The sequence below is a fragment of the Netta rufina genome (assembly GCF_964035555.1).
Source record: "Netta rufina genome assembly, chromosome: 28".
NCBI lineage: Eukaryota > Metazoa > Chordata > Aves > Anseriformes > Anatidae > Netta > Netta rufina.
In genome coordinates, this window is record NC_140152.1 from 1,200,877 (window position 1) to 1,225,213 (window position 24,337).

A 24,337-nucleotide genomic window follows, 5' to 3' on the forward strand; every position below is an offset into this window, starting at 1 on the left:
ATCTCTGTCCTGTTTTGCTTCTTCCCTCTTCTCACTGCAGAGACAAGTAACAAGAAAGTGGTGTCCCATGAAGCTGTGCTGGGTGGGAAGCTTGCTGCGAAGACCAGCTTTACCCTAAACCGGTCAGGGAGCTTGAGAGCAGAGGATTTAACAGGTAAGACCCTGCTCCCATGAGGTTGTAACCTGTCAATTGTAGCTGGAGGTATAACAGACTGACTGGGTAGAGCAGGATCTTGCTGATGCATGAAGTGCTGTGATTTATCTGTGGATAATGTTATGAGTTATTACCCAGCTGCGGTACGGTGCTGCAGACTTGCTCAGTAAACGATATGCCACACCGATTAGCACCTTCCTTGCTTTCCCTGCTTTGGGCTGAGTTCACTGATGTACTCCATGTGGCTTTGATGTAGCATCAATAGCTGTTCAGAACTGCCTCTTGTGTTTTGGATATTGCTGACTTTTAGGCTTTCTTCTGTCTGGATTTTACTTTAATTTTCTTGCCCTGAAGGAGTACTTTACAACGTGTCTGTCACATTCAAGACAAACATGCTGATATCTCCATCTGCTCTGCAGGGCTCATTTTCACATTGAGGAATGTCATAGTAAGGTCATATCACAGCCAAAGGATTGTGCCATGAGCATTATTTACGTGGGGTCAAATCGGTTATGGGTATTCAGGTTGCCAAGAGATACAGGCAAATTGTTGAGGAGATCAGAGAAGAGATGGAGATGCCACAGAGCAGAAGGAATTGACATGAAGAAAGCTTAAAAGGGCTTGTATAGCTCAGCTAAACAACATCAAAGGGTGCACGGCAATATTGGAAGAGTTTAGCATAGCAGTGAAAGAAGAGATATTGAGCAGAGTGCAAGAAGTTATAATTATTCTATGGAATGAAAAAATAAAATCAACAGCGGGAAGAAGCTTCTGATAAGGAATTTTTTAGCTCACTGTGGGTGGCTTTTGAGGGGTATTCTTTGGGCTGTGTTACAAATGATCTGTTGAAGCATTTTAAACATTACTAGAGTGAGACTTCCCCCATTTTAACAAGAAGGCCTGAAGGTGGGCCCTGTGGAAGAATTCTGTTTCAGTTGCGTCTTCCAGACTTACTAACCTAATGCTGGTTGTTGGAGAAGTTAATAATAAGCTTGTACACCGATGACCAGATGTGAAAAGTGCAACCCCATACCTATTTCCCTCTCGATACTGAACAAAGGCAGTGAAAGCAAGTTGAAAATAGAGGGAGTTTCTGCCAGGTGGCTTGACAAAGCAGAAAATAGTAAGAGAAACAGCACCCGTTTCTGTGGTTTGGCTTCAGCATTGTCTTTGAAACGTTCAGGAGCTGCCTTGTACCGGCGACTGAAGGAATATCTCATGACCGAGGAGCAGCTAAAGGAAAATGGTTACCCAATGCCTCACCCAGAGAAGCCAGGACGTGCCATCCTTTTCACAGCAGAGGAGAAGAAAACCACTGACTGTAAGCTCTGCTGGCTATTTCATTCTGCAGTCTTTGCTAGATACATTACAGGTGAAGATGCCTGTCCTGCTTGCAACTGGTCTTTTTGCATAAAGACTTTACTGGTTTCAGCATGGTGCTCTTGTTGTGATGGGTCTCCTTGGCTGAGACATGTGCAGGCCAGCCGGCTGTGGAGGAGAGGAGCATGGCTGCAGGAGCCTGCTGCTTTTCTGAAGGATGAGTTTCTTCAGTTAGCATGCCACGAGAATGTTAGTTTTGCCACAAGGTTTATAGTTTCTGGTGTGTGGGGCTCTGAGGTTTCTAATTGCTGCCGAAGACTGAGTCAGTCAGGTTGTCTCCCTCAGCAAGTTGCCTTTGGCCATCCCCTGTGAGGGCACGTTTTGCAGTTGCTCACTCAGTGCAGGCTTCAGGACTTAGACAAACCCCAGGCACATTACACCAGCCAGGAGGTTGGCTGCTGCTGGCGCAGGGAAATGCGTAGAGAAGCTCCTGTTCAGTATCTGGTGATGCTTCCCTCTCCCAGGGGAAGGATTCTTTGGGGTCTCTGCGTACAAATTGCTGTTATGGTGTGATAGTGACTGAACCAGAGCCAGGCTGGTTTTGCAGTGGGCTGTGCTGTGCTGGTTTGGACCACGCAGGTGTTGGCTTGGTCACTTGATGGCATTGTGCAAAGTAGTTTCCAACAGCCCTTTTTGCAGCTGGACAAAACAATCCCTCAGGTTTCCTCTGGAAAAGGATAGGGTCCTCCCCTCCTTGAATTTTTTTGTATCCTGTGGTAGGTTTTATGCTTCTCAAATGCTGAATAGAGCAGACTGTGGTGCGGTAGGGATAAAATGTGTACTTGTGGTATGTTTTAAGGTGCTTTGCCACACTCCTCCGAGCATCTCTTTGGAGAGACCTTGCTAAAGTGTGTTAAGTGCTCATCCGTGTTAACACCTTGTGTCTACATTTGTCCCATGGTTGCTGAAGCAACCTGTACGAAAGCTCTCTTGCATTAACACTGTTAAGTACTGTATTTGTTAGAGCCCTTTTCTTCGGTTACCCAGCCAGCTCCATTAGGGGATCCAAGACTGTGTTGCTGGTTCTTCATCTGTAGTTTTCTGCAGATGCGTTTTGATCTTTGAGTTTGTTCTTGTTTGAAAAAATCTCTTGTCAGTCTGCTGATGCTGTGACTGTGGTCAGTGGATGAAAATGGACTGGACTGGTGTTATGCCAAGCTGTCAGGGACCTGACAATGTGTTAGCAGTTTAAATGCTCACACTGGAACTCAGGGAATTGCTAGGAGAGCAGGTGTGTGACAGTCAGCTCCTTTTCTGTGTTTTTCTGCATCTCCTGTCTCTGAATTTTTGTCGTTACTGAGGGCACAGGGGACAGGATGGAGAAGTCCCTGACTGCCTCTTGGAGGGCCAGGCTGTGCTGTAAGTGTTTCCTATTTTAAATACCAGGGAACCCTTGCGGAAGAGCTGTGCCCAGGAAGAACTCGAATGTCACTTGGAAGTGTCAAGTCACAGACCCCCTGGAAACCAGGCCTCGTTAGCTCCTATGTCCGAAGAATGACTTCTCCTGTTTCTTAAAATAACCATGTTAGAGTACAACATAATTTGCTGTGGATGGAGAAACAGCACAGCAAATGTGAACAGTCAGAGTTGGAGCCGCACACCGAGACCAGCAGGGAGTTTTATGTTTGCCTCTGAGAAGTGATTTGGAGTAAATGCTGCAACTATGTGCAGTTTTGGGTGAAGAAAGTTATAAAATTGTTAGCATGTGTCCAAAAGAGGGCTACAAAGATGGGGAAGACGTGATGAGCAGCTGAGGTCCCTTGGTTTGTTCAGCCCAGAGCAGGGCAGGCTGAGGGGAGGCCTCATGGCGGCCTGCAGCTCCCTCACGAGGGAAGCGGAGGGGCAGGTGCTGAGCTCTGCTCTGGGGACAGCGACAGGACCCGAGGGATGGAGCTGGGACAGGGGAGGGTCAGGCTGGGTGTTAGGGAAAGGTTCTGCACCCAGAGGTGATTGGGCACAGGGACAGGCTGCCCAGGGCAGTGGGCACAGCCCCGAGCCTGCTGGAGCTCAAGAAGCGTTTGGACATTGCTCTCAGGAACATGGTCTGATTCTTGGGTGGTCCTTTGGGGACCCAGGAGTTATGAGTCCCTTCCAACTCAGGATGTTCTTTGATTCTATGATTAAGACTGCCATTTTCAAAGGGATTGCTTTGTCTTTGTGAGAGTTTGAAAAGAAATTTACCATCCCTTAACAGGAACTGTTGTTTGCCGATTTCAGCAGTGTTTGGGGCTTTAAATGAGATTGATTTCCCTGTGCTTTGGCCACGTTTAGCGGGAACAGGACTTAGAGAGGCCTGACCCTTACTTCTTTCTTCTCTTAAAGCCTCCTGCAGGATTTGTTGTCGCTGTGGCACTGAGTACATGGTCTCAGCCTCTGGAAACTGCATTCGCAAGGAGGAGTGTGTCCATCACTGGGGAAGGCTACGCAAGCAGAGAGGTACATCTCTTCAAAGAGGGCTTGGTTACGTGTTAGACATACTCTAGATCTGAAAACAGAGTCTGTGTTGGATTGGAGTTGCTGTGAAACATTTTGTGGCTTTGGGACTTGTCACACTCGCAGATTGTGGCAGTTCCTAGTTTTGTCACTGGGTGGCATAGCCTTGTAAAGAGCTGCTGGGGAGCAGCGGTACAGTCCCTCAAATACGAAAATGTGTCTGGAACTGAGGTGGTTCATCTTTTTGGTGTAAAAAAAAAAAAAAAAAAAAAAGGTAAAAGGCACAAACCATCTTGTACATTTTCAAAGATCATTCTTTTAGGAGACTTAGGAACAATAGACCTCTGCTGCCTGAGTGAGTTTACCGGTCTTGGTTAAACTCATTTGCAGCAAGATAGTAGCCTAATTGGAACTCTGTAGTTTTCTGCTAATGCATCCATGATCAGTGAATCAGCTGTGCTGGTTAAATAAGTCAAACTGCTTTGCTCATCTGTGTTATTGCTGGTAGGTGGCTTCTGCAGTTTGAATATGAGAGACTTGTGAATCTCTATTTTTTCCCTTTGCTTGCAAATTATTGTTGCTGTGTTCATTCAGGACATCTCTGCACTTGTCAGCTGAAGTTTAGGTCTCTTCTCTCTGACTCTTAACTCTTGCTCTTTCAGTGCCAGGTGGATGGGAAACTCATTACAGCTGCTGCTCAGGAGCTGTGGGTTCACCAGGCTGCCAGGTTGCTAAAGTAAGTTATTGAGCAACACCTTTTTATTCTCAATGACATTTGTCCTCTGCTTGCAATGGTGGTGGCTGTGTGAGCCTTTAGAAGAATGGTGGATTCCCCTGGGGAGAAAAAGCAAGTACTTCTTAAATGCCTTTTGCTATGCAAAGGTAAGAAAATTCAGTGTTTGGCAAGAAGGAAGAATCTCAAATGTTTGGAGTTGAAGTGGTTTCTATTTTGCAGATGCAAATTTTTTAACATTTTTCTAAGCAAGATGTAAGCACTTTTTCTAAGCAAATGACAGCGGGTTAAGTTGCCCAGCAAAAACTTGGATATAGTCTTCTTTAGGGAAACACTGAAAAAGCGAGAAAAAAGGAAATTCCTTTTAAGAAGCATGCTCAGGGCCTTGACAACAGTGGCCAAAACCTTTTTTCCCATTTTTTTTTTTTTATTCTTAGATGCTTGTGCTAAGGTATCTTCTGCTGTAGGCCAAATCCTTTCTTAGTTTTCCATTTATTACATGTCCTTTGTTTTATTAAGGGGAGGAACCTTCCCAAGGAGTGTGTTGTAACCCATAAATATTGCTTCCTCTTGAGGAGGGTGGGGAAAGGATCACATCAGTAGAAAGCAGAATCTAAAACCTGCTCAGGAATTGAGCTTTGGGCCTTTGGTCGAGCTGAATGCTGTCTGGGATACCTTTGTACAGGTACTTTTTCTTGTTTCCTTACGCAACAGCCAAGCACCCCTGTCTCTCAATCCATTGACTGAAGGGAACAATCTGTCTCTGGCCTCTGCCCAAGGTCTAGGGATTCTCCTGGTCACTTGTTTCAGTGGCATTTTTACATTTGGCAGCTGCCATGCAGAGAGAGATGGTTTAGAATCAAATAATCTAAAAGGGTCATGTCCAGTAGAAGGGGCTCCCACAGCTATTTATCGTAGGGCATCTTATTGTCTTGCTGTTTGAAAGTGCTAAGGTGATACAGAGCCAGCAGAGTTCTGGAGAGGTGTGTGCCATCATTATTCTGGCCAAAAGCTAGAACTAGGAAGTGAATTCTGGGGCAAAATTTAAGGCTTGCACATGAACCCTAAAAGCCTGTCCTGCCCTGTCTGAAGCATGGATGGGATCAGGCATGTGGCTGCTTCTCCTATTTCTTTTTCATTTGATATCAGGATCTCTTTTTTAATCAGTGTTCCAAAAAAAACATCCAGCAGGGAAGTCGGGAGAAATTGATGGGGCTATAAAAACATGACTTCTCTGCATGTTTTTACGTGGCTGTTGTAGACCATAAAACCTCATGGCCTTTTAAGAAACATACAATTTCTCTAATAGCCTCTTACTCAATGAAGCATGCTGTCAGTGCTCCAGGGCTCAGGCATCCTTTCACATCTGCCTCCTAGTTGTTGTGCTGCTACAGATCACTACATTCTGGCTTTCTTGCTTTTTTCATCCAGATGAATTTTTTGGTAAATTTAAGGTCAGAGTCCCCAGTCTGCTCAGGATGAGAATATGCAATGGGATTTGGGGATGTTTGGGCTACTGGGGAGCACAGCGTCTTTCAGCTTTGAAGGCATTGAAAATAGCAAATATTTATTATAAACTATTCTAAGTAACTGGGCACATAGCTGGTTAGAAAAGCATTGCTTTGCCTTTTCCTTCCAAACGCATTTGGGATGTGCCTGTTTGGATCATGCTGCAGTTAGCGCCTGTGGCAGGAGGTGGCAGGGTGGAGCTGTGCATGGAGCTACAGCTCCTCAGGAGCGGACCAGTCGAGCTGCTCTGTTCTTTGTGACAGCTGAGTCTGCTCGCTTCTTTCTTGGATCTGAAAAAACAAAACAACTTTTCTGCTTCCTTCTCAGCGAGGAAGAATTGGACAGTTGTAGAACATCAGCTGTTGTAGAAAAACACCTCATTTGTTTTTCCTTCACGGCTCAGTTATTTTGCATAGCAGAGAAGGGAAAGGATCAAGCTGAATGGGAGAGAATTTTTACTATTTGTTGGCCTGGTAGTCTGTTCTACTCATTTCTTTAGCAAAACAATCAGAGTCATGGGCATAGATGCAGAATTGACAAGTGTGGCCTCTTGCTCCTGGGAATTGAACCATGCAGCCTTTGAGCAGTGCTGGCTTTGGATGCAGGGAGAGGTCAGGCTCGGTATTGGCCCAGCCGCCTGGTTAACTTCAGATGATGCAGTTCTCTCTACTCTGGCTGGTTTTATTATTATGTACTGTATTACCCACAGTAATGACTGGTGAAGGAAATTATGTAAATCCCTGCTCTGCCTACATATTTCAGTTCTACAACTGCCTGGGTTTGTCTTCTCCAGCCTTTCTGTTCTGAGATGATGCCATGTGCAGACTGATTCCTTGTAGGGTGAGATTTGTCAGAAGCATGACGGAGGCTGGATGCAGACTGCTGTGATTATGCACAAATACGTTGAGATTGAGGAATAAACAAAACTTAAACAAAGGAAACCACTGGGAACTAAGGGAGAGAGCATGTCACCTCTGGGTGTGGTGCAGCAATTTAATTTGACCTAAAACCATGCTAGTGGGCAGTCACCACCTCTGCTTTGCCCTGTGTGTTCCTGCTTCCTTGCAGGCACAGTGATGAAGGTAACTGGCTCAGTGCAATGATCCACTTCAAAACACCCCAGAGAAGAAGGCTTTGAGGCTGACTGAATAGTACCAGGGCAGGCAGGGTGGGGTCTGTGGCTGTGGAGGAAAGGAGAGTGGGAGTGCCTTTTGCAACAGTGGCTTAGTCTTGCGTTGGCTTATGCCACTCATGGAAACACTCCCTGAGTTTTCCTGCTAGCTTGGGGAGCTTTTCTGCGCTGAATATTGTTGACTCTAGAGCTTTAGCTGGGGATGATGAGGAGAGGCTGGAAATGGTTTCCATTTTTTCCTCAAGTGCTGGTAAGGCAGTAAGCTCATGTTTGTGAACTGTCTGGTTTTGGAATATAGTGGCTCTTATTTGTCTGTACACACTGACATTTTCTGCTGCTTCATTACACTAGCTTCTCGTGTCATCTGTGGGCTGTGATACACTTGATACTAAAGCTCAGACAGCAATGTTTGGCATTAGAATCCTGCAGCTGGGCACAGCCGAATCCAGAAACCAGCAGCTGGAGTAGATCCATGTAAGACCACTGAGTGAGCCTTTCTGAGTAATTCTACTCTGAATTGAACGTTGGAAGCTACCTGAGACGGCCATCTCCTAGTCCTTAGATATGTGATGCATTGCTACTAAGTGAACTGTTAATACAGTGCCTCTAGTTCTGATCCTGCTTTGGAATTGGGTTCACACACGGCTGCTACATTGCTTTTGTGGTGGACTTCTCAGACCAACTAGTAGGCAAGTCTTATTTCTCGTTTAGCATTTAGAAATTATTTAAAATTTTGTTTTGTTCAAGTGAGTGGTTCTGTTGAAATGGAGTTTTGGGTTTCTTGTCCCTTCCATCAACAAATCATTTTCCTTTTTTTTCCTTTAAGCAACATGTCCATGATGGGCGGAAAGAGAACCTTGATGGCTTTGTGAAGACTTTTGAGAAGTTGCCTACGACTGATGGTTACCCCGGAATCTACGCATTAGACTGTGAAATGGTGGGTTCCTAATCAGAGGGGCAATGCACAAGCAAAATGATGCTTTTTGAGGAAGGCTGTGTCTGAAGGGCAACTCTTTCCCTACCATCTTCTTTCCTTCCTGCTGTGGACTCTAAACCACAGACATTTACATTAATAAGAGCTAATTGAAATGTAGATTTAATTAGTCGGGGCATTGTGTGCTTCATTTGGGGACCACATCTAACTTTGAAAAGCAGTAGCTAGTTGGCCTGTATTGAGCAGCGATTGTTGGCTGGCTTTGCTGCAAAGGACCAACTGCATTTTGGGATCTGCAGTGCTTTGGTGAACAGTCCTGTAGGTACCATGCTGTGGTCGGCATGCATTTGTCGTCATGTCTGCTTTGTCACTTGCAGTGCTACACTAAGCAAGGACTGGAGTTGACAAGAGTAACTGTGATCAACTCTGACCTGAAAGTGGTTTATGACACCTTCGTCAAACCGGACACCAAGGTGGTGGACTATAACACCAGGTAAGGACAGCCTTCCTTGGGTTAGAGCTCTGTGGTCAGCATCAAGAACTTAGGAGGAATTTCTGGAAGAACTTGTTGAAACTCCAGTGAGCGCTACTTCCTAACAGCTGGAACTTTTTTTGGGTCTTGAGGTGTTCCTTTGGTGAAGGAAGCCCTCCTCTCTGCTCTTACACTGCAGATTCTCAGGTGTGACAGAAGAGGACCTGGAGAACACTAGTATCACCCTGCGGGATGTCCAAGCCGTCCTATTGAACATGTTCAGTGCAGATACCATATTGATAGGGCACAGCTTGGAAAGCGATTTATTTGCACTAAAGGTAATTCGCATGTCTTGTGTTTGCATCTCTCTCTGGTTCTTTCCCACCCTGGTGACTGTTACATGTCATCTTTTAATTTAGGAAGTGTTTTTGTAGGAAGAACCTGGAGGACGCAATGGGTCTCTCTTGTCTCTGAGGCAGTGGGAAGACGGAAGAGTAGAGGAGTGGGGTGTGTGCATCACTTCTGATCTCCCCCCAGCTTTTAGTGACTGGTGTTGCCCTGGGGGACAGATCTCTGGGGTGACTGGGAGGGGTGAGTAGATCAGGGCTGGCTGGAAAGACTGATCTCGAATCATTTGCTGTTCACCTGTGTACATAGTCAAGTATCCTCCAGTGGTGTCAGCATCCTTTGACTGGCCTGAAGGTGTGCTCAGCCAGGATCAGGGCATGAGCAGGGTAGGCTCAGGGGTCTCCTGTGCCCTCTGGATGTCCACAGTAACTGCTGGAGGAACAGGACAAGTCTCTCTGCCTCTGCACTGGAGATAACTGCCTTTTATCTTCTAACTGTAAACTGTCCTTGAGGTTCTCTGCCTTGTTTGCTGTGATTTGTGGCATTATTCTGATCAAGCTATTTTGACCTTTCAGCAGTCTTGTTTCCTGCCTGGCCTGCGTCAGCCTGCTCTGTGCATCTCTCAGCCATCTCTGCTGTCCTGGAGGGAGGGCTGCCTTCTGAACACGGGTCCCAGGGGTTTTGGCTAGGGTCACCGAGAAAGCATGTGGCTGGCAGGAGCCAAGGCTTCAGTCTGTGCTCACAAGCCAGAATTTCCTCCAGCCGTTCTTTGTCATGCAGCTTCTTTGATGAAGAAGTTGGAGCTGCCAACTCACGGCAGTGGTTTGGAAGCAGGGGGTTTTAATGTCTGCAAAGCGCTTTACCTCTCCATGGCACCCTTTATCCCAGCCTCTAAGAGAGTTCGTCATCATCATAAAAAAAATTATTTACAGTTTTATCAGTACAAAATGACTGTTGGCCTCTTAGAAGCATGATTTTCTCTTAGCATCGCAGACGCTGCCAAGAGAACAAACCCAAGAGCAATATAGCGGAGTGTGACAGGCAGTGGCATGTCAAGTCATAATGTTTGAAGGCTGTGGCAGTAAAGTCGACATCTCGCTAATGGCCATGGCAAGCTCCAAATGGTGATAGCATTTCAATTTTTATTTAAAGCTATATTATCCCGTTTCCTCAGTCTTCCTGATCTACATAAGTAATTATCATTGTGCCTGGGTGGGTGCCAAACTTGACTGCAGTCTAGGAGAGATTATCCATAATGTTGGCAGTTTTACACTCCAAAGAGCGTAGCAGGTTGTTTCTGTTAAACTGCAGCTGTTTTCAGGCATTTATGGATCTGGGCTATGAAACTATTAATGACAAAGTTAGGAATTGTCACGCAACGTTAGCTGGTGCCTAGGAAGAGTTGAGGCAGATGAGGAGACTGGATTATCGGGGTCCTGTCTGAGTCACGCTGTGCTGAGCCTTATAGAGCTTTCTTTTGGTCAGGCATATAAATTTATCTCTTGGACCTCGTGTTTTGCTCCTGTACTCGTTATGTGGAACTGCTTGCATGCAGGTTCCTTTAGCTGTCACTGAGCATACGTTCTTGGTCAACAGAGGATTAATCTTGTCTTAGCCTGAGAGTAAGAAATTCATATTAAAAAAAAAAAATCAGCTTACTGTATGTTTATGGTGTCTGTCAGATGTGGGTTTTAGGTCTTCTACAGGCACCCAAAGTGCAGCGTAAGGCAGTGTGTTGACCTGTTCAGCATCCTCAGTTCCTCGCGAAGCGTGATGAGTGATGACACTTCGTACCCTAGAGGACAGAAAGCCTCTTGTCTTCCCTGCGTGCCCCAGGCAGTTGGACCTGAACATGGGGCTGCCCAGGGCCTCCCTCCCATCTACTGTATATTTGTATGCCCAGGAGTACAAGATGTACTTGTCCCATTACAGCCTTGCTCAGCTGTGCTGGTTAAAAACTTCCTGTTGACCTTCATTGCTGACAGACTGGAAATTTCAGGCGGGTGTGCACCTTGAAGATTAAGCCTTTCCTCTAGAAGCAGTGTGATACACAATGGACTGGGTACCATTTGGACATCCTTCCTGCTTTGGTTCACATCTTGAGAACCAGTTGGAAGGCTGTAACAACCTTTGTGGGGTCAACTGGTTCCTTGGCTTTTTCATTGCAAAAGACAACCTTGGAGGTCTGCCAGCTTCTCCAGGCCAGGGTATTAAGGAGTAACCTGTCCTGAATTTGAGTTGCGTGAACTGAAGCAGCCCTGAATTTCTGCTGTTTTGAACGCGTGGGTAGGCAGGCCTTTGAGGGCACGTACATTGGCTGGCAGAGCACTGGGAAGCTGGTTTGCACGCAGCCTTTAAGGGGGAGTCATCTTTGATTCAGCCAGAGCCTCTTGCAGAACTGGTTGTGTTGCAGCTCGGCAGGGCATTGCGCAGGGCCTGGAAGGCTGACCGGAAGGTTGCGTTAGCGTGGTTAATCCTGAGGAGCGCCCATCCCTGTGGGATTGGGAAAATAAACACGTTTCTTTCCTGTTCCCTCTCCAGCTTATCCATGGCACAGTGGTGGATACTGCGATTGTCTTTCCCCACCGGCTGGGTTTACCTTACAAACGGGCTCTCCGGACGCTGATGGCAGACTACCTCAAGCGCATCATCCAGGACAACGGTGAGACTGAGGCGGAGCTGAGAGTGAGGGTCTGCCATCCCGTCCCCCCGGATGCAGTTCCTTGGACCTGCCTCCCTCCCTGCTCTCCCCCGGCCCTGTTCTCTTGCTCCTGAACTTCCCTCTGCGCAGTGCCTGCCTGTAGCTGTAAATTGGCCAGTGTGTGCATGCCCTGCCAGTTTGTTTGAACCCTGGTCTGAGGGCCAGCAGCACTTGCTTCTTCCCTGTCTGCCCTAAGAGGGGACCAGGGGACTGGGGTGAGAGGGCCAGAGGCAGCTCTGTCAATGCCATGTTGTGATCTTTCTTCTCTCTCTGGCAAAGTGGGACTGACCTTTCCGTTTGAAGCATGGAGTGTTCCCTTCAGCCTTCACCAAGCACGCTGTAGCCATACTGCTGGGCAGCTTGAGGCCTCGCTGGCCAGTAGCCTCGGGGCCTACAGAGTAGCAGCACTTCAGCCCTTAATTAAACGAGAATGGTGCAAGGCTGAAGTCCAGCAAAAGTGTGTTTAGTGAAAACTCTTCCACTTCCAAATGCATCTGTAGTTCACAGCGATCACAGATGCACCTGTGCCTGCTGTGGTGAAGGGCAGTGAGCAGCTGGGCCAGCCGTGTTGGGCAGGACCCACTCTGGGGAAGCCTTGCTCTGGGCTTTGTGCTGCCAGCAGCCCCGTGCAGCAGGGGACGTAACTGCTGTCCTTGTCTTTCTGTCCCCAGTGGAAGGGCACGACTCCAGCGAGGATGCCAGAGCTTGCATGGAGCTGATGGTCTGGAAGATCAAAGAAGATGCTAAAGTGAAACGATGACTTGCGCTTTCTCTCTCTCCTGTTCCTCCTCCACCTCTTTGAAGCAGTGCAATAAATGCTCAGAGTTACACTGTCCACCTGTACGCAGCAGCATGCTACCCCAGACTCCCCGTGCACTTGCAGGTATCTACAGGACTTAAGGACTGCTGCTGGTGCAGCTGAACGGCACCAGCTCACTGCTTGCCGGTCCCTGTGTCCAGGTAGTGGCTCTCAGATCCTCTTTACTCTGCCCGAGGGGTTCTCTGTGGTACAGCAGTTGCCTTGTAGGCATGGCAAGGTGGTTTTGAGTAGCACGACCAGAGAGAACTCCTTGTTTCTTAGGAGAAGCTTTTAGAGGTAGGTTGGATACATGCAGAAGGATCTTTCTGGTTCAGTTAAAGGTAGATTTTTATTTTTTTTCAAATGTAACTTAAATTGCCTCTGTACTTTAAAGCAGTTAGCTTCCTGCAGGGTTTGGAGAGGGAGGGAAATGGAATAAGGTTTGGCAGGAAGCTGTGAAGTGAGTGGATTATGTAGCTGGTGTGTGAATGGCGAGCAAGGTGTGGAGAGAGCAGAGGACCAAGCCATCTTGAAAGAGATCCTAATGTAGACCCACCGTGGAGGAGAAAGAGCTGCGAGAGAGGGAGGCAGCTCCAGAGAGCGTGTGGAGCAGCAGGTCTGAGGAACGAGCCTGGGTCAGGGTTGTGCCCAGCTGCTGTGACCCAGGTGATCGGTGAGTGCTGGCGTCCCGGTTCTGCAGGAGCTGGACGAGGGAGAAGTCACAAGCCTCAGACCTTGCCCGGACCTCAGGGAGGTGAGGGACAGCGGGGCTGTGATGAGCTGGGCTCACTGTGCCCAGGAGGGACGTGCAGCCTTCCAGGGCAGGAGCTGTGCAGAGGAGGACAGCAGTGAAAGCAGGCGCTGCAGCTTTGCAGGTCAGGATGAGCCGTCCTCCCTCTCACCCTGAGCTTCCAGAGCATCCCCCGCGAGCTCGTGTGTAGGGATCAAAGTTCTGGGGGGACGTGGGGACAGCTAAGACTGTACTCCATGGCCCCAAAAATCTACAGGTGTGCAGAGCTACTCACCAGTCTGTCCCTGATAGCAGGGACTTGATGCAGGTCAGACCAAAAGCAATAGGTGAAAATACTCTTTTAAACTAGTTTACATGTTGGGAGTTTGAATGAGAGCGGAAGAGCCACTTGTTGTCTGTCTGGCTCCCCTGACAAAAGCAATTCTTGAGTGTCTGCTGTGCTTGCAGCAGCTTGGGCAGACTCAGAGGTGCTGGCAGTCTCTCTCTGCCAAGGCTTAAATGCTTTCGTGGCGGACAACAGCGCTGATTTCCCTGGTAGGTGAGGTCTTTCAGCACTGTGACAGCAGGTGTGAGAGCAGCGATCGCCCCATCCCCTCCCAGGACAGCCTCTGTTCCCAGCGCTGGCTGCTGTGGTCCCTTTGCATACAGGTGGGATGCCTCCAGCTCCTGTTGCTGGGATCCCTGCTCTGTTTCCACTGGTGGGCAGTGGCTTGGCATCCCAGCCTCTTCTTTGCAGGGAACGATGCTGTCTCTGTCCAGGCCATGGGAGAGACAGAGGGACAGTTCAGAGCTTCTTTACCAGGGAAGGAAGCTTTTTTCCTGCTTTTGCCTCTTTCCCTGGTTTATCCCCACGTTTATCTTCACCTCTGGCTGCAGCGATGGTGCCTGTCTGTAGCAGCCCACTGATTTCAAAGCCTGCAGGTTCCCCAGGTACCGGGCATGCAGGCCCAGCTCCCCTCTTCCCAAGCAGCTGCCTTCCCCAGCAGAGCCAGCACCCTTGTTCCCAACGAGGACGTGCTCTGCGTCCTGCTGGGGAGCCGTTTCCCCAGCTTTATCCCAGCGTCTGGGCTCGGGGAAGGCAGAGTGTCTCTGCAGCGCAGTGCAGGCAGGAGGGCTCGCGGTCATTTCCCCTTCGTCTACCCACGGTTCAGCTGAGATGCCCTAAAATGAGGCTTTCAGGGTGGGATGCCATGGGGGGAGGTTGCCCCTTCCATGGCACGTTAGTGGGAAAGGAGACGAGCGCTGCTGGTGTGGGTCAGAGCAAGTGTCAGAGCCGTGTGTGCTGTCACTGCCTCCCCGTAGCGTGATGATGGGCAGCCCCTGAACCCCCACACCCCTGGGCGCTGTAACACTGTAAAATAGGTTTGTGGTTGGTGAGAGGTTTTTGGGTTGTATATAAATATTGTAACCTGTAACTTTTTTTGTAATTGTTTTTAATAAAAGGGTGTTGACTAGATGCATGCTCCTGAGTCTGGCTCTGCTTTACCTGCAGCTGGGCTGGGAGGGGAGCTGGAGCCAGCCCAGAGGTGGGGGAGCTTGGACAGGCTTCCCTGGAGCATCCCTTGAACCTGATGCCACCGTCACTCCCTCCATGTCCTCCCGATGTGGCTCTGCCATCCTTTTACAAGCTTTGTGGCTCTGAGCGATCCCTGCCCCTCGGCTGCTGCAGAAGTCCGGGCGCCCCTGGGGCTGCGAGGTGGTGCCCGAGACGAGGTGGTGCCCGTGGAGCCCCGAGCGGGGCAGGTCCCGGATCCCACCTCTGCCCCCGAGCTGGGGCGAGAGCCCGGGGAGCTGGCGCCTGCCCTGCTGCTTTCGCCGCCTGACCAAGCTCCTCGGGAGAGCCCCTATCAATCTCACAAATGGGGCAGGAATTAAAGTGCCAAGTGAAGGAGCTGATTCAGCACGGAGGAAGAGGTGAAGGTAAAAAGTTCAAATAAAAAAATAATAGGCTATTAGATGACCTCACTGGCAATGTGTTTTATTTAACGTGCTGGTGATGGCTTGGCGATGGCAGTGGTTACTTAGGATGCTGTCAAAGTCACGGCTCAGCCGTGTTCTCAGCCACCTCTATGGGCCTGTGAGGTGCTGAGCTCTGGTGTCCCCTCCTCTGGTGTGATCCCATATGGGGTCTCTGTCCCTCTGTGATGTCCCCCTCCTGAAGGACACCTGGGGGGGGGGGGGGCTGGAAGGGGACAGATGCCTTGGGGTGAGCCCTGTCATCGGCCCCAAGGGGAACTCCCTGTGGTGCCCGGAGCTGCTGTTACGGAGCCCAGCGGATGGAAGGGGCCGAGTCTCATCTTGGGGAAACTGCAAAAGTTGGAGCCAAGCAGGATTTTAGGGCTGCAAGAGCGCTGGTCCCAGGAAAGCACAGCTCACCCAGCCTCGGGCATGCAGATGGATGTACAGTTGGACAGACGGACACTGGTGGTGCAGGTGTGTGTTTGATGGCTGTCCTGTTGGTCTCAACCACCTCATTTTTCCCTGGAAGGCCGTGTGCCCCAGGGGACACTGCCAGAACTGTTCATGACCCAAAGAAACCACAGGGGGAGGGTCGGTCTTGCTATTTTTTGCTCTTTGGGGGAGCTTTGCCTCTGTAGCCAGAAGGTGGAGGAGGTGGGGATGGTGCTGGGGAAACTGAGGCACAGAAGAGCCTGGGTGGTGACAGTGACACCTGCTCAGGGCCACTCCTACAAATCCCTTTACAGAGGAAGAGACCCAAATCCTGAATCCAGCCTTCGGTGCAAGGGGGTGTGGGGGGGTGGCTGCTGCTGCCTCTTAAACAGGGCTCAAACAGGGCCAAAGTGGGGTTGTGGGGGCAGGAAGGGCAGTGACAACCCCAGTCCTGCTCCCCTGTGTCCCCTCCCCAAGGGCTGGGGGTATGGCCTGGGGGGGGCTTTGGGCCAATGCTGCAGCCTCTCCTCTCCCGCAGCTCAATAAATGGATTTTCCTGCTTTCCCCGGGAGCTCTGGGGCCCAGATTTGCCAGGACTCTCCTGGCTCCAGCTCTCCGGTGTCACAGCTCGTGGTGCAGGTCTGTGTGGGGACAGTCACCCCCGTATGGCCTGGACCACCCAAAGTGCCCTGCAGTGCCCAGGCACAGGGGTCCCTGTTCTCAGCCCTAAATCCGGAGTCAGGTAGGGTGACACCGATGTCACTGCAGGGATCGGGGCAGCAGGGGCTGGTGGTGGCCGAGGAACCGGGTCACCTCCTGCCCTGCTGTTGCTGTGGCCAGGAGTGGAGGAGGAGGAGGAAGAGGAGGGTGCGGGCACCGTGCCGGAAGGAGGGTGCTGCCGACAGGTTGTGCAGGTTTGAGGGGGAGATTTTGGGTGGTGCAGGCGGTTGCTGGGTGCCGCAGGCGTCGCGTGCTCCTGCCACCGCCCTGCATGGGGCAGCCCCGGTGCCCGCAAACTCTGGAGGGCCGTGGCGGGGGCTGGACGCAGCCGTGCCCAAGGCCGGTGCCGCGATGCCATCACACGGTGATGGCCCCCATGGGCACAGCTGCTGGGGGTTGAATCAGAACTGAAGTTTGGGGCAGGATCTGCATTAACCAGAGCCTGGGCAGGTGCTGACTTGAGGCTGCTCTAGGCTGAGGAACAACCCCTGTGCCACAGGGGAACTTCCCTAAATTATTTTCTCCGTGCAAACTGGGCCCGGCAGCTGCTCAGCCGTTTGGAGAAGGGCACCCGGAGCTGCTCAGTCTGCCCGAGGCAACCACGAGTGAAGGTAAGAACAAGGCTTGAAGCTTCAGCTCCCCTCTGCCCAGGCACGGGTTACTGCCACTGCAGGGCAGCCCTGGGGATGGGGGGTCCCCTGTGCCCAGTGGGGGGGACGCACCGGGAGGGTGACTGCAACGCACGGGTGTCCCTGTACCCCAGCACTGCGCTGTGCGCAGCCTCCCAGCACTTGCTTAATTGCTTCTGGGGGGGGGTCCAGCTAATTGCAGGGAGTGATCGATTGGTAAAAATGTCATCTTTGCCAGCTGCTGTTACTAGGGTGACCTCGGCTGTTGTCCCTCGGCGCTATTGGTGCCCGTGGTGGCCCGAAATCACCTGCCACGTGTCCCTGTGGAGGGTGTCAGGGCAGGATGTGGAAAGCCCTTTCCTACCTCTGGATTCTGCCCACTGCGGCTGGAAGCAAGGGTGAAAACTGGGGGGGACGCGGAGGCTTAGGGACAGGCTTGTCCCCACCATGTCCCCGTGGCCACTGGCCTGTCCCAGCAGTGGCTCTTTTGGGTCTCCGGAGCTGTGTGCGCCCTGGTGCTGAGCTGCAGGTGGGAGCGCCAGCTCTGAGCCTTGAGCCGGTGAGAAAGGGAGGCTGCACGGGGGGGAAAAATGCAGATTTTTTTGGGTGGGGTTAAGAGAGCAAGCAGGGAGCTGTCACAGGGAGGTCGCTTCGGAGCGGGGCCGTGCAGTGCACTCAGCGCGTGGGCAAATGGGAGAGTCCCGGGGTGAAAGGAGAGTGGCAGGGACAGGGCAGCAGATGGGGGACTACAGAAAAGGGCTGAAATGCTGAATTTTGTCTTGGGTGCTGCTCCAGGGCCTTGGGAGCCACCAGAAATGGCTGCGATGCAGGAGGAGCTGCTGGTGAGAGCGGGTGCGAAGGCAAGTGATAGGCCTGGGGGGCAGGAAGGGAGAAATTCCTTCCTGATTGTGGAGAGGGGCTGGTTATGTGCTAGTGGTGAATGTTCAGGGCTGCAGAACTGCCCAAAATCTCTCCTGGCTGGGCCAGCTGCATCTCATCGAGGGTTGAGCACCTCCAAGGATGGAGATTGCCCCTCAGAATGCTCCTGAAACTGATGCTTTTTGCAACACCCAACCACAATTTCCCCTCCCGCCGGCTGCTGCTGTGTTCCTTCCCCATGGGGCCCAGTCCAAGCAGCTCAGGGACCGTGCCCATCGCCAGCCTCGCTCAGGCAGGAGAGCAGCCTTGGGGGGGGGCAAGAGGATGCTGCTGTGCTGGGGTGTGTTAAACAGCACGTGTAACACGGGAAGGCATGGCCGGGCACGCTCACCCATGGTTTTATGCGGCATGGCTTCACCCCCAAGCTCAGCAAACCCTGTTGGCACGGAGCATGAATCACGCTGGGGTTGCCTCACTGCATTCAGTCAGTGGTGCTGGGAAGGGGCCAGGCTGTGCCCGCACAGAGGGGCTGGGAGAAGAGGTCTGAGAGCGGAGCAGCTCCTAGGAAGTGTGAATCACCGGCCCTGCACCATGCCGGAGTGGTGCCAGACGCTCACCGCCACTTCCCTGCCCACTGCTATGGTGCCTGACCTGTTTTTTTTGCAGCACCAGGACAGCCCCGTGGTTTTATTTCTAAATGCTGCGTGATGATACTCACCAAATTTGGGTGGGAAATGACAATAAGCTGTTAATTTGGCTCAGTTCACAGCAGTCATTCGGTGAGCCTTTCCCCTCCCTTTCCAGCAGGTGAGGAGCATCGGGATGGGTTTATGTCACCCCAGACAGGGATGCACCCAAATTAGCCCTGACCACACAGGCTGGGTGCCGGGCTGTGTCACCCAGTGCACGGCAGGGACATGGGGACATAGGGACAGTGTGGATGTGTTGTTTATGGACCTCAGACAAGTTATTCGTGGCTGCACTATAAATGCTTTATGGACTGCTAGCCTAGCACTTGCTTAATCACCTCCAGGTTTCTGTGGTTAATTGCAGCGAGCAATTAATCTAATGATGGCTAATGCAGGACCACCACAGTGGGGTATTTCTGTTGGTGTGCTGGAGAACCAGCCCCAGCCCCAGCCCCAGGATGAGGCTTCAAGGATGTTGGTGATTCAGGAGGAGTGTGGTGGGAGACACGTGTGGGGCAGGGGGAGGGGTGGGGGCATGGGATCTATGGGACTGGCTCTTCCCTCGGGGATGCTCTCTGGGGTTGGTGCTACTGAGCTGCCCCAGAGAGCTGATTTTTATCCTCTCCCCTCTTCCAGGGATCTGAAACTCCACCTCCCACCCCCAGGGTCATGCCTGGCCCCTGCTTCTTCCCCACTCTTCATGGAGCAGTGGAGCCGGTGCCAAACCTGGGGTCTCGGAGGGACTGGGGCACTCCCAGTGAAACCAGTCTCTCCAGTCCAGTGCCATCCTGCCCCCCCTGCATGCTCGCTGCCCGAACACCCCCGTGCTTTGTCCTTGCATCCTCGGCTGTGGTTTGGAGGGTGCTGACGCTTCCCTGGAGCAGGAGGTGCTGGGGCCAAGCTGTGCAGACTGGATCTGTGCCAGGGCCAGGCGGGTCCCCAGGGAGCCCAGCACCGGAGGTGTGGCGGGGGCTGTCCCACGGCCCCAGTGGGCAGGGCAGTGGCAGCCACAGCTGGCAGCAGGGCCACAGGCAGGATCGGTGCAGGTACGGGGGAGCCTGGGGGAGTGTGGCACAGCCTCTCCTTCTGCTTTTTCCCTATTCTTCTCCCCTTGAACCCCCCTTCATCCTGCCTGCCCTGGGCACCTACCCATGGGTGCTGCCGGCACTGGATGGGTGCCGGGGGGCTTGTGGCTGGTGGGTGCTCTACTGGGGGCTGCGTCTGTCCCTGTGGACCCTGGGGAGAGGGGGGAGCCCCCATCTAAGAACACTTTTTTCCTTTCTTGGCTGCTGGGCACAGGGGAAGATTTGGGGTTTTCCTGGACCGGGATGTGGACAGGGACTGGGATGGGGACAGGGATGCTGCATTTTCCCATGAGGTTGGATCAAAGCAGCAGGCAGGTGGAATAATAGGGTGAGCAAGCAGTCTGTGGAAGGAGATTTACGGCCTGGGCATGTCTGGGAAGCCCCCAGAGGCTTTCCTGGGCTGGATCTGGCCACGGTGCGGGGGTGTTTCCGCCCAGTGTGATAAGCATGAGCTGGCTGCTGCCAGGCATCTTCATCCACTTGCTCATCGCATGGCGTCGCCCATGGGACAGGGCATCTCTTGTTTTAACCCTATTTAACCAGCAGCATATTTTAAACCTATGTATTTTTATATTTATTTATTTATTTATTTACTGTTTTAAGCATTGCCTGCAGGGGCCCCCATGTATGGGGCTCAGTGAGACCATGTCCAGCAGCAGGCAGACTCTGGTCTGACACAGTCACCCTACTTTTCTGAGCCTCCTCCAGAAATACAGGCACCCCAGGCAGCTGAAACCCAAATGTGATTAATTCTGGTTAAAATCTGAATGTGTGCGCTGGGATTAATCACCCTGTTTTGAGCCTGTGGGAACCACGGAGCTGGAGAAGCCCCTGGTGCTCCAGGAACGGGGCGATGCTGGGGGTGCTGGTGGGCAGGTGAGGATCTCCCAGGGCTGTGGGATCGGGGTCCCGGGGGAGCAGGACACCAGCTGGGGCCCCGCAGGGACGCGGCAGTCGGGTAAACAAGCTCAGCGATGCTGAGGCTGCTTGCGGCAGTGCCCACGATCCAGCAGAGGTGAGGTCCCCGGCAGGTTGGCACCAAGACCCTCACCCCCTTGTTGTCCCGAGGGGACGTAAGGTTCCCAGGGAGATCCTTTGGCATCTTGGCCAGGAGGTGGCTCGCCCTCAATGAAAAGCAAAGTTGCCAAAACATGGAAAGTCAGGGAGACAACTTAAGCAGATGCTTGATTTAAAACCACAGATTTCTTTAAAATGGAAAACTCAGGTCATCTGAAGCTGACACCATGCTGTCATTTTTTCCCTTAAGCACTGCTGGAGCTCTTTTTTTTTTTTTTCTTGGGGGGGGGGAGAAGGGAGAGGGGAGAGCAGGCAGGGAAGAAACACAACCAGTTCCGGGCGGTGGCTGCTGTGGGTCTGACAGATGCTCCCAGGGAAGCAAGCACTTTTCATACTAACACCTGTGCTGACCAAAGCAACAACCAAATATTTATGGGGCCATTTCAGAGGCAAAACCATCACAAAATGTGCTGTACAGCCCTTTAACGGGGGGCTAGGGCACTTCAGCCCCTGACAGTCATCTCCACGTGTTTCACTCTCCCAAGCCAGTCCCATTTGGTGCAGTGCCTCTTCCCATTTAAATCCGGTTTATTTGTGTTCATCCATGCAAACCTCCACTAGCCCAAAAGTATAGTTTTGGGTGAGAAAGCCCTGCTTCTTGCCCAGGGCAAAGTGCAGTGTCTTGTCAGCATGAAGCAGCCTCGCCTTGCTGATTTGCAGCTGCATTTTGCTGCTGAGACCCCAGGGACAGACAGGACCGGCCGTTCCCCGCTAGGTCAGAGCTCCGGCAGCTGGCGGAGCTTCCCGTGGGCTCGTTAATCGCTGTCAGTGCAGCCGGAGGCTGTCTTCTGCCTTTGGCCATCTCCAGCCCTTTCTTGCCCCACGATGGAGCTCGTGCTCAGGTTTGCCACCTGCCCTGGCACCAGATTAATGCTTGTTCCCACATGCCCAAGGTGTAATTTTTATTTTCAGTTATCAACGTGAGCTCGCTGCTGGTACCTCTTTGGAGCTGTTTCTGCTGTGCTTTGAATCAGTGTTATTTTCCCCTTTTTTGGCCTTTCCCCTGCTCTTAGGGCTTGGATGCAGGGGTTGTTTTCCAGATTGTCTGTGCACAGTGCTCAGCTCCCCAGAGGTCCCCACATCTGACAACTGCTAGTTCTTAATTAGCTGCACCTTCATTTGGCATCATCCAGGAGCACGGGTCCTCTGGAGCTGAGGAGCAGAGCATGGAAGGTGCAACAGCAATTGTTAGGTGGTACCAGGGCTCTCGTGCAGGTGGAGATATGGTGGACATCCACCTTCAGGCCTGATCCTGAGCGCAGAGGCACCTCCTGCAGGGACAGCCACCAGCAGAGCTGAGGTCTTCCAGTGTTTTTCGGTGAGACTCGAGGCAGCATGGACTTAGACTCTTGATCAAAGCAATCACATGTTTTGTTGGTTTGGAGGCAGCAAGCCCAAGCAAACACCTTGGCATGCATCTCTGCCAGCCTCAGCTTTCATGCCTATGTCCTGGAGCAAGGAGCTAGGAGATGCTGTGAGTGATGGGTCAGGGTCCCAAGGGCCCTACCAGGGGTTAATGGCCTCAGCTGGCTGCCAGCACCAGAGCTGATCCTGACCTGCCTGCTGACTCCCAGGCTGTGGACCTGCCTCATCACCACAAGCCTGCCTGCAGCTGGGCTTGGGGGCTGATCCTGGCTGCCATTCCTGGGTCCGCTGGGGACTGCAGGGTGGGCTCGGGCTGGTGAGGACCTCGCTGTGCCTCCCTTGTCTCTTTGCAACATGATGTAGCCCTGGCTATTTGCAGGGGAAAATATCCCCAGCTGACAGCTTCGTGGTTATTAGTGTTCAGCTTCAGGGAGGAAGGTGGGAGCTCTGCATCTCTCTCTGTGTCAAATCCCTCGCCACCTTATTTTACCCAAACCAAAATAGCCAGGCTGGGCACTCGGTTCGTGTTCTGTGCAGGAATCTCATCTCTCCAGGCATCCCCACTCTTTCTGCTCCCTCCTATGGGGGAGGCCGTTGGAGCTGTGGGACTTTGCATGAATATCTCACCACGCATAGCAGCTCTTCTCTGTAGCATCTTCCTTCTCAGTCATGCTGTGAAAATGTTGATGGGACCCAAATGTGCTGACTCTTCAAGTGCAATTTAGGATTCAACTACAAATGCAGAGTCTTTAGTGGTAAAGAAGGATGATGTGGATAAGACTTATTTTTGGCCAAGCTCTTGGACATGGGCATAACCTGGAGCCAAAGTGCTGCCTGTGTTTGGGGCCTCCTTGACCCGGGGTGAGGTGGCAGTGCTGGAGATGGTGGTGTCACCCGAGAGCATCTCAGGGCAGTGGTGTGTGTCAGGACCAGCTGATATCAAGTTTGCCTTGTACCAGGAGGAGTGACAGGGAGAGGAGTAGCCAGTTAGTGAAAGAATGGAAAAAAGAAGTGATCAAAGATAAGAGATAAGAAATAATGGCAGGGACAGACTTCTGTGTAGAATTATTTAATAATAAGGTAATTAAAGCTTTACACCTCACTGGCTTCTTTCATGTAAGGATCACAAAGCACTTCACAAACATTAATTAATCTTCCCTAACATCCCTGCAGGGGAGGTCACTGAGCTACTGAGTGTAAGGAAAATTCTTGTTGTTGATGAAGGTGGTTGCTCCCTCGGCATGACGGATGCTTGGGTGTGATGGCAGGATGGGGAGAATTTCTCCTCTGTGCTGTTGACTTCAATGATTTCTCACAACTTCCTCGGAGAGAAAATTTTTGAGTTGTCACAGGCAGCTGGGACTGGGCAAGATGGGTCCGAAAGAGGCTCCACACCACGTCGGATCTTAGCTGTTGCTGGGCCTGCAAAAGGCAAGGAAAAGGAAATCAGGTTTCAAAGAGAGAAGGAAGTTTTCTCATAACAAATATTCAGCCTGACACCCCCCTTCTGTGGCATTCAAGTGGCCACTGAGGACCTCATGTCAATATTGAGGGTGCAGTTTTAACTTTCTGGAGTAGTAAAAAGATCTCGGTTAGTTTGCAGCTTCAGGGAAGTCATCCTGCTGTGCTCAGAAGAAATATCCCTTCTGTGTGATGTCCTGCCCTGGAGGGGCGAAGCCCCCAGCTTTAGAGCCTTCTGGTGGGCCCATGTTGTTGTTGCTCAGCATTGCAAATATTTTTGTGCTTGTTCCTAGATCCAGTTTGTTCCTAGAAGTGTCAGCATGGATGACCGTGACCCAGCCTCAGGCTGCCTGCATGAAAAAAAGAAGCTGCCAGGTCAGCATGCAATGGGTGTGGCTTGGGGTTTTTCTTTATTTAGAGGTGGTTGAGTATAGGACAGGGGATGTGAGGTGGGGAAAATGTCCAGGGGAAATGGTCTGGAAGGATAGGCCATCAGTTGGGGTGCAGGAGCCGGGGAACATGGCTGTGGTGTCCTGTGCTTGGTGCTATCTGCGCTGGGATAACAAAAAATGAAACTGGGAGGGGAACAAACAGCTTTAATAATAGCAAAAATTGTGCCTGGAGGAGTCATTCACCTGCCCTGATTATTCACTGTTAAACCAAAACCTGAGCACAAATGCTTACCCTGAGGCTCC

At 51.4% G+C, this 24,337-nt stretch overlaps 1 protein-coding gene across 1 annotated transcript in view; it reads left to right on the forward strand.

Moving 5' to 3' along the window:
* The window catches only part of REXO1 (RNA exonuclease 1 homolog), a 41,815-nt gene extending 27,052 nt beyond the window's left edge, over nucleotides 1-14,763 (forward strand). The window contains exons 8-16 of the mRNA XM_084302488.1: nucleotides 41-154; nucleotides 1,338-1,475; nucleotides 3,857-3,970; nucleotides 4,630-4,703; nucleotides 8,168-8,278; nucleotides 8,653-8,768; nucleotides 8,947-9,085; nucleotides 11,637-11,757; nucleotides 12,468-14,763. Coding sequence (XP_084158614.1) covers nucleotides 41-154; nucleotides 1,338-1,475; nucleotides 3,857-3,970; nucleotides 4,630-4,703; nucleotides 8,168-8,278; nucleotides 8,653-8,768; nucleotides 8,947-9,085; nucleotides 11,637-11,757; nucleotides 12,468-12,556 — 1,016 coding nt within the window. The 3' untranslated portion in view covers nucleotides 12,557-14,763. The remainder of the gene's footprint in view (nucleotides 1-40; nucleotides 155-1,337; nucleotides 1,476-3,856; nucleotides 3,971-4,629; nucleotides 4,704-8,167; nucleotides 8,279-8,652; nucleotides 8,769-8,946; nucleotides 9,086-11,636; nucleotides 11,758-12,467) is intronic.
* The last annotated feature ends 9,574 nt before the right edge of the window (nucleotides 14,764-24,337 follow it).